The sequence below is a fragment of the Vombatus ursinus genome, unplaced genomic scaffold, assembly GCF_900497805.2.
Source record: "Vombatus ursinus unplaced genomic scaffold, bare-nosed wombat genome assembly UNPS02014812.1, whole genome shotgun sequence".
Classification (NCBI taxonomy): Eukaryota; Metazoa; Chordata; class Mammalia; order Diprotodontia; family Vombatidae; genus Vombatus; species Vombatus ursinus.
Genome location: NW_020954590.1, coordinates 27396892 through 27413098, shown reverse-complemented (window position 1 = coordinate 27413098; position 16207 = coordinate 27396892). Strand labels below are relative to the sequence as shown.

Here is a 16207-nt window from a genome sequence, read left to right as displayed (position 1 = left end):
AGAGAGAGAGAGAGAGAGAGAGAGAGAGAGAGAGATTGAGAGAGGAGCTCCCTAGCGCTTCTGGGAGGAAGAGGACGAGCATCAGCAGCAGTCTCAAGCAGATGGGTGGGGTCTGTCTGCATTGTGCTGGGCTGCTGGAGTGTGTGGCACTGAGCTCTGCAGGTGCCCTCCCCACAGGAACACTCAGCCTCACACAAAGAAACCCAACGCAATCTTCATCTGAACCACCCTCCCTCCATCCTTCTCCTCCCCAACCCCACCCCTGCAGCTCCACACCCAGCACCCTCCCACCCCCCACCTCCCCACACCCATTCCACTGTTCTTTACTTCTTCCCCTTTCTACTAGTCTCCCCTCCCCCAAAACAAAGGAGCGGCTGCTCCCTTCTCCAATACTAGCGGGTTAGCTAACTAGTCAAAACGAATTATTTCACTCTATTCTCTCTCTTTTTTTTTCCCCACCCGACCTCCAACCACAGAGTTGAAATCAGTTTGACTTTGGATTTTTCCTCTCTTCCTTTCTTTTCGCCACCCTTCCTCCCCCTTCTCAATTCTTCTGGTTTACTAGGGGGAAAAACTGGAAAAAAAAGAAGAACATTAGACTGGCAGTATAAAGCTTTCTCATAACTCCGGTTTCTGGCTTTCTATATTGTGCTTTCCTACATTTAAGAGAGGGGTGGTTGATGTAACTTTTCTCCCCCTGAAACACCGAGGGGCTATTAAGACTAAATAAAACCTTTATGGGTGGGAGACCAATTTATCTGCCTTTATGACTCTGGAGTAATTCTTCATTGAGATTTCAAAAGACTCCCCTCTCCACCCTTCCTCACCGCACCCAGGGTTGTCAGTTCTCCATCTCCTCTCTTTCCTAGCTTCTTATTCTTGATATTACCAATAACATATTTTTCTTTATAAGTCACACTAAACTCTCTTTTGAAAATCCAAGGGACAGTCTGTGCCATTGTCTCCAGAAAAAAGCTAAAGGAGTAAAAACGGATTCCTTACCCATTGCTGTTTTAGCCATTGTGGAGATGTGCCGATGGATGCTCAGAGGTGGGGAAAGGCAAAGGGGTCCAGCTACAGCAGCGGAGAGAGAGAGAGAGAAGACTGAATAAGGCACTGAGTCTGCAGAGTGGGGCTGTGGAAGAGAAAGAGCAGGAGGCAGGAGCCCATGAATAATTATCACTTCTCAGTCCAAGCAGATTGGCTCTGGAGGTCCCCTGACATGACTCCTGCAGAGCCAGAATCTCCAAGCATTAAATATTGATCTGCCAATGGTGCTGGAGTACAAAGTGCCAAAATGCAGTTTGAAATGGAAATCAGTACTTCTCAGGCAGCTCCCCCCATTTTAGGGGGCTTAATAGTACAGTCCATGTAGAATGTTTGGTGCCTTAACATGAGAAGCCTCTTGGAGCTGAGAGCTGATCTTTGCCTACCTGGGGGGAAGAAGGAGACTTGATATTGTTCACACATGTTTTATTGCACAAATATCAGATTTGATTGAAGGAACAGAATAATTTAGAGGATCATTAAGATAGTGACAATTGGATACTTTGATTGTCCCAATTGCTACTTTCAGAAAGAGAAACTTTTATTCTTAAACTATGGATTTTAGCCTTTTATATATTTATGTATATACATATATGTATATACACATACACATATACACATAAATGCATATTTCTCTATCACCTTATTAGTAGTTGGGTCTTGTCCTCTAGGAGCCACTTTTAGTAATTTTACAGTCTCTCTGTCTTTAGTGGTACCTTGGAAAAGGTCAGGCACTACTCTATAGATCTTTGTTCTTTGGTAAGACCAGGCTGAACTAGGAGTCTTACAGTGGTGTTCATTTCCTCAGAGGTCCTCTCAGTGATGGGATAACTAACCCTATGTATGGTGTTTGCCTTTCCTGTAGAGTAAAGGAATGGAATTTCTGAGCTGCTGGGGAAGTGGCATTCAAGAAACATTGTTATCTTAGAGGATTTAGTGGATTTAGAACTCTGGATACATGGGCTCAAACTCTAGCACAGATATTTGCTGTGTTGCCTTGGACAAGTCACTTAACCTCTCTGGGGGCATCAGTTTCCTAACATGAAGGAATTGAAAGTGATGATCTCCAAGGTTCCTTCCAGCTCCAAAGCTATGATCTATCATTTTCAATCTTTGAGACTTCTAAGGGATCAGGGAGGCTGATTAACTTCCACATAGAGTAAAAGTTAAAATGATAATGACCAAAAGCATTCCCTGGGGCATACCTTCACTGGCTCTAAAAATTTTGCTTTAGTTGGAGAGGGATTTGTTAAAGTAAAAGGTCCAAGGGCACTTCTTGGGTTAGTGATACAAAGTGCCTTTTTATTACCATTAGTGAAATATAGTAGGGAAAAGTACTGGCTCTAGTGTTAGGAGAGACCTACTTCTAAACCCCAGATTTGACACTTAGTAGTTTTCTGACCTTTGGTATGCCACTTATCCTCTCTGAGCCTGTTCTTTCATCTGTAAAATATACATAAATAATACATACACTATTTGCTTCAGAGTAGTTGTGATGAAAATGCTTTGTAAGTCTTAAAGAACTATATGAATTTGAGTTATTATTATTAAGGGCAGGTCATATTAAATTGGAATTTTATTGAGTGGTGCTCCCTTGATCCTTCATTTTACTGAGATCTAAGTAGAAAAATTGATCTGAAGCACAGCAAAATATACAAATAATGAAAGGCAGTTCCAAAGAAAATAGAATAAATAATATGCAGCTTATTTTTACAAGCATGTAAAATATATTTACAAGCATAATTTCATTGGGACTATAGAAATTCACCCTATCGTTTTACTAAAATGAAAAGAAATACTTATATGATTGAAGTGTTTTTTCTGGGTCCTATTAAAATACTTCTTCAATATAAGTTTAAGTATATATAATATGAACTGGAATGCATATATCCTAGTTTACATTCCATTTTGAATGCTACAAAAAGGTTTGAAAATGTTTAGAAAACATTAGGACACTCTCCTTGGTGCTGAAATAAAATCCCATGGCTGCTATAAACTTGATACATAATTTTAACTCTATAAACCCTTCACTAAATGTTAGGTAGCCAACAGAACTGTAGAGTTTCTGATCTGCTGAATCATGAAGAAAACCTCAAATAAAGTCAAGATCAATAAAATTGTCCCCTGATTGGGAAGATTAGAAATCATTTTTCCTGTCATAGAAAGGTATGTGGACATGACACAGCAAACTGTAGAGTTTCTGATCTGCTGAATCATGAAGAAAACCTCAAATAAAGTAGAGATCAATAAAATTGTCCCCTGATTGGGAAGATTAGAAATCATTTTTCCTGTCATAGAAAGGTATGTGGACATGACACAGAAGTATGAAAATACAAATATAAATAATTACTTTTTTCTGACTTCTGTCATTTCCCACTTTAAACGTTATGGTTAAGTTACACTAAGAGCAATAGTCTTAAGATGAGAAATTAAGATAAGAAGAGAACTGTATGAATAATACTTTAATCTTTACCTGCTTACCTCATCAATGATACTCTACTCAGACCTCTGTGAAAAATGGAACTCTGCAAATCATAGTAGAAAGGAGTCTAGCAACTCCTATAGGCATATTTTAAAGAAATGTCACCCTCTCAGTTGAGGAAAAACAATAGAATGGCCACCAGTTTTTCATTTCTAAATAAGCGGATGCAAATGGAGCATTCCTATAGAAGTGGATAGAAAAAGAAATGATCAGAGTGTACAGGAGTAGATAGCCAGTTTCTACTGGTTTTAAATTTTGAATAGGTAGATATCTTGTGCTGAAAGTTATCCCCATAGATAGGAATGAGCTAGTAGGGAGAAAGTGCTGTTTTTCAGCTATGTCAGGCAAAGGAGAGAAGGCAAACAGTATGGTAAGGAGGCAATGCCATATGAGAGATAGTTGATGAAAATGGTGGGGTATTTAATCTAGAATTTAATATTTGAAAAAAGATCAGCAGAGTGGCTTTTAGTTTTTAGTGGAATTCAAACTGGGAATCAGTGGACTTCAAGCTCAATATAATTCAACAATGTAATATGGAATGGCCCCAAAGCTAATGTAATCTAAACTTGGATTGTGCATCAAATCACCCATAAGAAGGATGTTGATGGACATGATGTTCTTTGCCCTTGTAAGGCCATACCTTGTTTACTGTCTTAAGTTCTAAGACCATATTTTAGGAAGGACAATTATAGGTGGAGAAGTGATCAGGATAAAGGGTCTTTAGACCATGCCATGTGTATTAGAGATGCAGATATAGACTTGATATAAGGAAAATAAAAAAAAATGCTTCCTTCAAATGGAATGGGACATCTCAAAGAGATAGAATGTTCCATTTCACTTAAAGTTTTCAAGTGAAGGATATATAATCATTTGTAGCAGATGTTGTAGAGGGGATTCTCAGGTAATATTGGTCTTTGACGTACCTTCCAACAATGAGATTTTCTAATTCTACAAGTAAGAAAGTTGTTAACAATGAACAAGATCTTGTCAATGAATCTGGTAACTACCAGGTGGTCAGTAGAAACTTTTTCTCCCTGTGCTGCTATCATTGATCATGACTCATTTAAGTTTATATTTTTAAAGTATGACTGTCCTTTAGAACCTTGGAGGTAGGGGAAGTGGCTAAAAAAAAAAGGCATGTGTTTTCAGACTTTACAGAAAGATAAGCCTGATCATTAGTTTTGTTTTAAGAAATTTGTGATCCTCCCTTACTCTCCTCCCCTTAGAAGCCCATTTCATTCAAATAAATAATATAAAAGTATTTCTTGTTACTACTAGTAAGTAGGTGAGGATGATGGCAATCTACTGGTGTCAAAGAGATACTTTCATAATTTTCTCCCTCTTCTATTGGAAACAAAATTCCACTTTATCTTGTACTTTTTTGGTCTTCTATAACTGCTATAACTTATGGCAGCAATTATGGAACCTGGAAATCAGAGAACTCTTAATAGAGATTTTAGTTCCTCTGGGTTGGGAAGGTTTGGAAATTGTCTCAGAGAATAGAACTGAACATGAAGGTGTTGATTTTCTTCCCATCTATTGAGGAGCAGCTGCTTAAGTGGATTAGGTGATATCACCAACTAAAGTCACATGGCTTACTGCCATAATAACCAGCAATTAAAAAAGACAAAATCCTAAGTGAATTGCTAAAGAATAGTGAGAAATGAAGAATATTGTTAGGTTTGAACTTATTGTTTGGAAGTAAACCTCAATTTCTTTCGAAACCTGTTTCCAAAGAGTGTCCTATACATATAAAGCCTCTGCAGAGAGATTTAGCATTCCCAGGCATTGGGGAAGGCTACAAAGGGAAAATTAGGAAGACAGAGAGAAATATTTACCTCATAGAGTTGTTGCAAGAAACAAATGAATAAAAAATAGTGTTTTTCAAACTGTAAGCTAATAGTAATAATAATTTCATACAAGGAATCCTGCATGATCCTGATACATGGGTGGGACACGCCTTTTTGTAAAAGAGCCTGTAAGGCTGCATTTTGTTTTTACAAATAAAATTTCTTTTCAGAATGAACAAATGCAATTAGAATGAGATCTTCTGTTCTCTGTATTTTTCAGCTAATCTTGAGATGATAAAGATGTGGTCCATCATTGAATTGCTTGTAAAAGCTTAAGTGTTCCCTACGAATAAGTTCTTTTCCCATCCTTTCCAGTTTTTCATCTCCCTTTTGTGTGTTCCTTTCTTTTTGGGGTAGGGACTGTCTTATTTTTACTTGTATTTGTATACCCAGCTCTTAGCATAGTGCTTGGCACATACTAAGTACATAATACATTCTTCTTGCCCTGCCTTGCTTTGTGTCATACAGCCTTTTCAGATTTATCTTATTCTATTCCCCCTCTGTATATTTTGACCTCTACCTAAATTGAACTGCTTGTTGTTTTTCAAACCTTTCCTGTACTCTCCTGCCCATATGCCTCCACTCAAAATCACAATTCCTTCACCTATTGTATTCTTGTTTATATTTTAAGTTCAATTCAGACACTGCTTATTCTGTGACTCTGTCCCTAAACTTTTCAGTCTGCACTGCTCTTTCCCCCTGAGCTCTTCATATAACCAATTTGGTTTTCAACTAATCAATTCATCATGTATTATTTTGTGGTATTGTTAGCTGTGTACATATCATATTCTATTTTTTGACTGGAAGTTCTATGAGGTCAGGGGCCATGTTTTAAACAAAAAAATTATGCTTCTCCCATTATTTCTCTACATATAATCGGTACTTAATAAATGTTTGTTGAGTTCAATTCAAAATAGTTGCATATGTTTGAACATTGAATTGACTAAAGGAAACATGGATTTCATTTTTAACATTGATAAAAAGCCTTAAAGGGAAGAAAAATGATTTCTTGTTCTTTAATGGACCTATTCAACGAACTGTGTGTAAAAGGAAAGTCAACCCAAGGAGAAAGAGACAGTTCTTAAAAGCAATGCAATCTATATTATTCTAAGATTCTCTAATGTGTTGGGGAGTTGATTTTGAAGTGGTAAATGGATGTGACTTGCTTTATTGTTTGTTTGCCTCTTTAATCAATTATTTTAGAATAAAGAATGAATTCAGTTAATTATTATCTCTTTTTCTTAATCAAGGCTTCTTTTTATGTCAAATAGGCACTTATACATATTGGTAATTAGTAGGACTGATCCCTGAAGCAAAATGACTGAATTAAATTACTAAATCCTATTGATGATAGTTAATAATTGAGTTTTTCTGGAAATTAACTTCTTTCACCCATAAGAAGTGCTTGATGTAAATTTAATAAACTGAATCTTTAAGTCAATTTATCAGTTTTGGTACCTTTGGTATCTTGGCAGCAACTACTGTAACTTTTTATTTTTACTAGGCATGTTGATTTCCAGCCTGGGTCAAAGAAGGACATTTGTTTCACTGCAATCAGACCTGGGGAATGTATTTCCCATGGGAGACCATTAATTATTTCTATGACATCTGAGGAAGGAAAGTTTGGACACAGTGATGAAGTGTCTCAGACAGATATCTGTGGTAAATCTGGATGATTCAGTTCAGTTCAATAAGTTTTTCTGAAATTTGTTGTGTATAACATTATACTTGGTACCAGTATATTGGGATCTATGTGATTATAGGGTAAGTTGTTTATAATTTTAATTCAAGGTTAGGAATTACTTCAAGTTTAGGAATGAAAAGTTACTATGAGGAAGCACAGTTTTTGGTACACAGTACATGTAACAGTGAGACTTCTTGACTGATGGACTTTGAATTTATGTTATACCTTTTATGAAATAGTGAATAATAAATGAGGCTATGAGAACAGAGGTGGAGGAAGATGAGGCTGAAGTGCTTGACTGTGTGGTCTTCCAGCAAAATTGTCTTATTAGACTTCTGTTGTTTCACAATTACAGAATCTCATGGAATGTCCTTCAGAGACCATTTAATCTGATCTGTACCTGAACAATATTCCTAATAAATAGTCATTCAATATTCACTTGATCCTAATTATATGTATGTGTATATAAGTGTATATGTATGTATGTGCATGTATATATGCATATATCTTTATGTATATATGTGTATGTTTGTATGTATGTGTATGTTTGTATGTAGGTGTATGTTTGAATATATATGTATGTGTGTGGGGTGTGTATGTGTGTGTGTGTGTGTGTGTGTGTGTGTGTTTCCATGCTGAATTGTAGTCTTCTTGGGGAAGAGGGGGGAAGAAGGAGGAAAAAAGAACAAAGTAAAAAGTACACAGCATAGAATAAAAGAAAACTTACAAGGAAGCAAAGAAAGGATGGACAGCTCTGAATGCAATGTGTAGCGTTTATTATATAGGCTATCTTGAAATAGAAATTTGTTCCTGCATATTTTGAATCCTCTTACGTTCTACTGTGCACATGGCAATGCTTTCTTTTCTTTTCTTATTTTGTATTTAAGTTTATAATGTTTCTTTTTCTTTTCTTACTGAGGATTTTTTAGTATTTATGTTTAAAAAATATTCACTTGATCTCAAGTGAAATGGTTCTCACTATTCCCTAAAGTATGGATTGTTAACTTTTTTGTCAGTGATCCCTTTGGAAGTCTATGCACCCCTTCTTGGAACAATGATTTTAAATGCATAAAATACATATATTATAAAAGAAATCAATTATATTTTAATACAATTATCCCTCTCCCCCTCCAAAAAAAACCAAGTTAAGTCAACAAGGCAACAACACTTACTATGTGCCAGGCACTGTGCTAAATGTTGGGAATGCAAATACAAACAGAAATAAAGTTAGTCCCTGCCCTAAAGGAGCTTACATTTTACTGGAAGACAACATGCTAAAAATAAAAGCTATTTGGGTGGGGAAGATATGAAGGTATCTGGCATGGGGGCATTGTAGAGCAAGTCTAGGTGATTCAGAAGTGCAACCTGGAAAGAAGGGAAAGACTTAGCTGGCCTGGGCATTCTTCTTAAAAATGAAGGTTCTGAGATGAATGGGCCATTCAGAGGGAGAGGCCAAAGGGGTGTAGGGTATTTCCACTTTGTGAAGTCTAGAGGTAATTTGTGGTTCCAGGGTGAAAAGGTTTCGACAGCATTATAGAGAAAGTCTAGGGAAAGTCAGGAATGCAGCCTGGAGAAGAATGAAGTTTATGGACCCTAGGTTAAGAACCCCTTATTTAAGATAACTCATTCTGGGTTATATATATATATATATAAAACTTTAAATGTTATGAAATTTCCCCCCTCATATCAGACATAGATCTGTCTCTTTGAACCTTTCACCCATTGCTCCTAATTACGTCTTCTTGGAACAAGCAGAGCAAGACTTATGTTTTCAATTACTTGAAGATAGCTTGAGTCTCCCCTAAGTCTTCTCTTTTCCAGGCTAAATATCCTTAGCTCTCTCAACTGGTCCTTGCCTAGCATATTCTCTTGTTCTCTCCCTGTCCTGGCAGGTCACTTCTGGACATGTTCCAGATTGTTGATGTCTTTTTAAAAATGTGGTCCCCACAGTGTGTCAAATTTATTCTCATTGTGGCAGAATTCAACATGATTATGATGTCTCTCTAAAGAAACCTGGAATACCTTATATCTTTTTTTTGCTTCTATATCACATTGTTGTATAATGTTGAGCCAGAAATCCATTGCATAAAATTCATGGATCTTGTTTTAACCATTGTTTAACTATACCTTCCCTGTCTTACACTTAGGAAATTGATCTCAACTATAGACATTTTCATTCTTCTATATTAAAATTCATTCAATTTAACTAATTGTTCTAGCCTGTTAAAATCTTGTAGATACTAACTCTTAGAAAAGGCATTAGCTTTCCCTTTCTGCCTGCTTTATTTCTAAAACAAATTTGGCAAGCATGTCTTCTTCAGTACTAAATTGACAATACTCCATGGCCAAAGATAGACCTCTAAGATACTCCATTAGATATCTTCCTCTAACTTAACATCACCAATTAATGACTGAATGTTATTCAATTCAGTTTAATTCAATACAAATTTATTAGAAGTTTATTTGCAAACTACTGTTCTAGGTGCTGGGGATTCAAAGAAAAAAATGAAGACAGTCCCCACCCTCTTTGGGGCTCACATTTTACAGGTTATTTAGCCAATTTTGAATTAATCTAACCTACGTCTCTCTGTCTTGTTCACAAGGGCAATAGGAGAGAATTTGTCAAATGCTTGACTTCTTTACTTATGTTTTCAACTAGTTTATATGGTATTGCAATTAATTATTCTTTAAATGTTTGGTAGTATTCAGTTGTAAATCCATCTGGTTGTGGGGATTTTTCTTAGGGGGCTCATTTATGGTTTCTTCAATTTCTTTTCCTAAAATAGGATTATTTAAGTATTCTATTAACTCTTCTGCTAATCTGAGCAATTTATATTTTCATAAATATTCATCCATTTCACTTAGATTGTTAATTTTATTACACATAATTGGGCAAAGTAGCTCCCAATAACTGTCTTAATTTCATCTTCATTGGTGTTGCATTCATCCTTTTCATTTTTGATATTTATAATTTGGTTTTCTTTTTTCCTTTTTTAATCAAATTAATCAATGTTTTATCTATTTTACTGTTTTTTAAAACTAAAACTTGTTCCTAGTTATATTTATTAGTTCAATGAACTTTTCACTTTCAATTTTATTAATCTTTCTTTTGATTTTCAGTATTTCCAATTTGGTATTTAATCGAGGATTTAAAATTTGTTCTTTTTCTAGTTTTTTTGTTGCATGCACAATTCATTGATTTGCTATTTCTCTATTTTATTGATGTAAGCATTTAGAACTAAACATTTTTCCCCCTATAAGTATGCTTTGGCAACATCCCACAAATTTTGGTATGTTTTCTCACTGTTGTCAATATGTTTAGTGAAATTATTGATTGTTTCAATGATTTGATCCATTCATTCTTTAGGATTAGATTATTCAGTTTCTAATTAATTTTAAATCTATGCTTCTAAGACCCTTTACTGAATACAATTATTATTGCATTTTGGTCTGAAAAGGGTACTTTTAATATTTCCGCTTTTCCGCATCCTTTTGTAAGTTTTTTATGCCCTAATGTTGTTGTTTTTGTTCAGTCATTTTCAGTCATATCCAACTCTTCATGACTCATTTGGGGTGTTCTTGGCAAAGATATTGGAGTGGCTTGCCATTTATTCTCCAGATCAGTTTACAGATGAGGAAACCGAAACAAACAGGATTAAATGACTTATTCTAGGTCACACAGTGAGTACCTGAGGCCAGATTTGAACTCAGGAAGATGAGTCTTCCTGACTCCAGGCCCAGAACTCTATCTACTGCACCACCTAGCTGCCCTAATACATGGTCAATATTTTAAAGTGTTATTTACAGCTGAGAAAAGGGTATACTCCTTTCTATTCCTATTCAATTTCCTCCTGAAATCTATCATATCTAACCTTTCTAAAATTTTATTAATCTACTAACTTCTTTCTTATTTGTTTTGTAGTTAGATTCATCTAGTTTTGAGAGGGATAAATTGAAGTCCCCCACTAGTATAGTTTTACTGTCTATTTCCTCCTATAGCATATTTAACTTTTCCTTTAAGAATCTGAATATTATGCCATTTGGTGCATATGTTTGGTATTGATACTTCATTATCTCTGGTACCTTTTAGCAAAATATAGTTTCCCTGCTTATCTCTTTTAATTAGATAAAATTGAGTCCAGTTTTGGATTTACTTTGTTTGAGATCATGCTTGCTTCCCCTGTCATTTTTACTTCAACTGAAGCATAATAGATTCTTCTCATCTCCTTATTTTAACTCTGTCTTTCTGTTTCAAATATGTTTCTTGTAAACAACATATTGTTGGATTCTTGTTTCTAATCCATTTTGCTATCCACTTCCATTTTATGAGTGAGTCATTCCTATTCATATTCACAGTTATGAGTAACTGTGCATTTCCCTCCTTGCTATTTTCTATGATTTATCCTCTCTCTCTTTTTTTTTTACTCTGTCCCTCCTCAAAAGTCTGTTTTACTTTTGACCACTACCTCCCCTAATCTGCCCTCCCTCTCATCACTCCATCTTCCTTTCACTTATTCCCTTCCCCTTCCTCTTTCCTGTAAGAAAAGGTAGATTTTTTTTATACTATCTTTACTTCCTTTGGATCTGTTTAGGTGAGAGAGAAGTACAAGCATTGCCCACCATCCCTTCTTGTACACTTCTTTTATGTGAAATAATTTTTCCCATTATTTCTTTCCTTTTACCCTTCTCATAGTGTATTCTTCTTTCTCAACCCACCATTTTTTGAGATCATCTTAATGTACTTGACTCACATTCATGACCTCTGTCTATGTTGACCACTTATAACTGCTCTAATGATGATAAAGTTCTTAAGTGTTCATGTATCATCTCCCCATATAGGAATGTAAACAGTTTAACTTTATTAGTATCTTATGCTTACTCTTTTATGTTTATCTTTTTATGCTTCTCTAGAGTCTTGTGTTTGAATGTCAAATTTTCTAATTTATCTTTGGTCTTTTCATCAGGAATACTTGAAAGTCATCTGTTTCATTAAATGTTTATTTTTTGCCCTGAAGTATTTTACTCAGTTTTGCTGACTAGATTGGTTGCAATCTTATCTCTTTTTTCTACTGGAATATCATATTCCAAGACCCCTCTTCCTTTAGAATGGTAGCTGCTAAATCTTATGTGATTCTGACTCTGACTCCAGGGTGTTTGCATGGTTTCTTTATGGCTACTTGAAGTATTTTCTTTTTGTCCTAGGAGCTCTGGAATTTGTCTAACATATTCCTGAGAATTTTTATTTTGGGATCTCTTGCAGGGGGTGATCAATGAATTCTTTTATTTTCTACTCTGTGCTCTGTTCTTAAGATATCAAGTCAGTTTTCCTTTATAATTTCTTGAAATATGATGTGTATGGTTTTTTTTATCATAGATTTCAGATAGCCCAGTAATTCTTAAATTATCTCTTATCAATCTACTTTACAGGTCAGTTGTTTTTCCATTGAGATATTTAACATTTTCTTCTATTTTTTTTCATTTTTTTGACTTTAAAAAATGTTTCTTGATATCTCATGGAGTCATTAGCTTCCACTGGCCCAATTCTAATTTTTAAGGAATCATTTTCTTCAGTGAGGTTTTGTACTTCTTTTACCATTTGGCAAATTCTGTTCTTTAAGGTATTACTTTTTTGTGCCTCTTTTAAAAAGCTGCTAATATTCTTTTCACAATTTTCTTGCATTGCCATCATTTCTCAATTTTTCTCTATTGCTGTTTTTTAATTTAAAATTTGACTTTTTTATCCTTTTCTTTAGCTCTTCTAGTAATTCTTGTTTGGCTTGTGTCTGATCTGCATTTTTCATTGAAGCTTTATTTATAGATGTTTTCATATCAATGTCATCTTTTGAAATCTGTGTCTTGAGTTTCCCTGTCACCATAGGAGCTTTTTATGGTTGGGTTCTCCTTGCTTATTTTTTCCAGCCTATTTTTTGACTTTGAACTTTATGTTAGAGTTGAACTCTACCCCATTTTGGGGGGATCATTTCCCCAAGTTTCAGGCTTTTTCCCCTGCTATTTTCACAACTAGTTCTGGGAGTCAATAAGTTTTTAATTACTTCCAAGTTGATGTGATCTAGGTGGAGGTTGATCACTGCTCTCCTGATCTGTACTGTGGTCCTTACCCAGGTGGGGACTCTGTTCCCTGGAATTGGCAAATTCTCCTTTCTGCCTTGGAACTGTGACCAGTATCTGGGTAACAGGCAAGGGAATTGTCAAATGGCACTCAGTCATGCATCTAGTATTAGCACAAGGGTCCCCTGTAATTTTTTTTCTGACCAGTTCTCCAATCCCCTTATCATCTTTGGGCACTTGGAACTCCCCAAACTGCCACTGCTTCTGTTACCACCACCTCTGAGGTCCATATTTGGTATTGCCATCATCCTGGGCTTCTGGCCAGTCCCCATCCCAGTGTCACTGACTTCTCCTGGACTCCTAAGTTGTCTTAAGTTGGAAAAATGTCTCACCCAGATATTTTGTTGGCTATGCTCCAGAATTCAATTTGACATGTTATTTTAAAGTTGTTTGGAGGGGAATGTTGAAAAGTTTGGCTTGTTAATTCCCTCCAGCCATTTTGGCTCTGCCTTTGCAAGTTTTTAAAGGAATAGAAAAGCCCCTCCCTACCCATTTTTTGAGGATAGCATATAATTTCGTTCTTTCCACTTATCTAGTTTTTTTCTGGATGGTTATGAATGTTATAATTTTTTAATTTTCTCCCTGACTACAGGAATTACTGTATCAATCTTGCTAGTTCTTTTCTACTATTCCCAATAGTTCCTTGAAGGAATGTGGCTTCCTTTTTCCTGATCCTTGTCATGTCTTTGCATACCTTATCTCTTCAGAATCACTACATCAGTGTAGGAAGAGAGGGTCTTTTTATTTCAGGTCCCTTAGAAATACACTGTTGTGTATTCCACTTATGATCACTTGTCACTGGAGATCATCCATCTTTGGCTTTTAATAGAAAACTAGCAAACTTACTCTTCAAACACTCAAGCCTTGCAGCATAGAAAATAAAATTATTTATAGATTTATTTTTTCTTCATGTTCCAGCAAAGACCTTTTGAGGCAACTATCCATCTGTTCCTTAATCTTCTATTAGAACCCTCCATCCCCAGCATGCTTATATCTTTCTAGTTTCTCCCTTTAATCTCTTATTTGAGTCATTGAGTTTTGATGAAAGCAACTTTCTCTGTGCTGACTCTCCAATGCTAAATTTAGAATCATTAAGTTCTAGAATGTGAATCCCCTTCTTCCTCTTCTTGCATTCCTTTCTTGGCAATGATTTCACCTTCAACAGTCTTTGACAGGCTTTTATTTGCCTAACTACTTGCCACCTGATCAACTAGCAAAGACTTCCAATTACATTTCAAATTTGTATTCATGTAATATTTAGAGATTTCAAATATAGAAATATAATATGACTAGGAAAATGGAAATTAGACTTGTCTGATATAGCTGAGCCTGGGTGGAAATAATAATAAGGAAGGTGAATGGTTTCCTTCTCCAAATTATTCTCTAATTCTATAGGTTAATCAGTTTCTGAACAATTCCTGGAGACACATGAGTTTGACCTCATATGGACCAGCATGTGAGGATTGAAATAGAGTTATAGAATTTTAGAGTCCATGAGGACTTTAGGGAACATATAGTTCAACCCTTTTATTTTTTTTAGATAAAATAACTGCCAGGGTCCTGAGAAATATAATAATTTGTTTAAGGGCACTCAACTAGATAGTGATGGAGCTCACACTAGAACACAGCTTTTTTTTTTTACTTCTACCCAATACAGTGCTTTCTTCTATTTCAGTGTGAGGGGATACCTCTTGAAGGCTGGTAGTCATTCTGAGTTGAAAGAGATTAAGTTAATTCTATGGAAAAACTGGACAGCTCTTCAGTGGATTTTTAATCAAAGAGTCTTCCTTTGGGAAATGTGATTCTCCTGGAAAAACGTAGTACTCATCTAAAATTTTTAGTGTCTTTCAGACCAAGATTTAGAGGTAACCTAGATTTTGCTATTCTACAGAATCATGAAATCCCATAGTAGAAAGGGACCTTAGAGATCATTTAGTCCAACTTATACCTGAAGTAGAATTCTATTGATAATATCTATAATAAGAGTTCAAACAGCAAACTGATTGAGGAATTTCAGTGAAGAAAATCCAACTCCCTTTTAATGACAGCTCATTCTACTCTTGGACAGATTTAATAGTTCAAAGGGTTTTCCTTATATCTAACCATGATCTGCCTCTTTGTAACTTCTACTATTGTTCCCAGATTTGCTCTCTGAAGTAAAGCTTAATATATTAATCTATCTTCTCCATAATGGCCCTTCAAACATTAGAAGACAGCTATCATGCACCTGCTCCTCCTCTTCTTTTCTCCAGGTTAAACAGCCCTATTTTCTTCAACAGAACTTTAAATCACATGATTTCCCATCCCATGATTATCTTATAAAGGATGTATATGTATATATATATAAGTATTTGTGCATATAGGACATTTCCATATCAGTTTATCAATGTAGATGTAGTTTCTAAAATGTTTCATCTAGCACTAAATATAATACTCCAATTATGGCCTAACCAGGGCAGTGTATGGTGGGACTATCATCTTCCTCTTTCTGGATACTATTCTTCTGCTAATGCATCCTATAGTTGAGGTAACCTTTTTAGTTGCCATGTCACGCTGTGGATTCAGAATGAGCTTGTAGTCCACTGAAACTCCAATAATATTTTCATAGTAACTGTTGCTTAACCATGCCTCCCCTACAATGTGATTAGTTTTTTTCTTTAAAAATAGTGTTGAGCTTTATATTTATCCTTGTTAAATTTTATCCAATTATGTTTAGTACATTTTTGTAGCCTTTTGAGATCCTGACTATCATCCATCATGTTAGCTAATTCTCTCTGATTATGTTACCAGCAAATTGGATAAGCAGGTTATTTATCTTTTTATCCATTTCATTGTAAATATGTTGAACAGTATAGGCCCAAGAATATTCCTCCAGATCTACTAATGATCATTTTGGTTCTGTCATTCAACCAGTCCCAAATCTACTTAACTACTAACTCTAGCCATTTTGATGCTGTCTTGGATCAGCTTTGGGAGATAATGGCTATGCACATTACTGTCAGGATCTTATTTGCA

At 35.5% G+C, this 16207-nt stretch overlaps 1 protein-coding gene across 1 annotated transcript in view; it reads right to left on the bottom strand.

Moving 5' to 3' along the window:
• The window catches only part of LOC114054123 (stathmin-2), a 69914-nt gene extending 68769 nt beyond the window's left edge, over positions 1 to 1145 (bottom strand). Inside the window, exon 1 of the mRNA XM_027877259.1 lies at positions 1003 to 1145. Within this exon, the coding sequence (XP_027733060.1) occupies positions 1003 to 1021 (19 nt within the window). The 5' untranslated portion in view covers positions 1022 to 1145. The remainder of the gene's footprint in view (positions 1 to 1002) is intronic.
• Positions 1146 to 16207: the final 15062 nt, after the last annotated feature.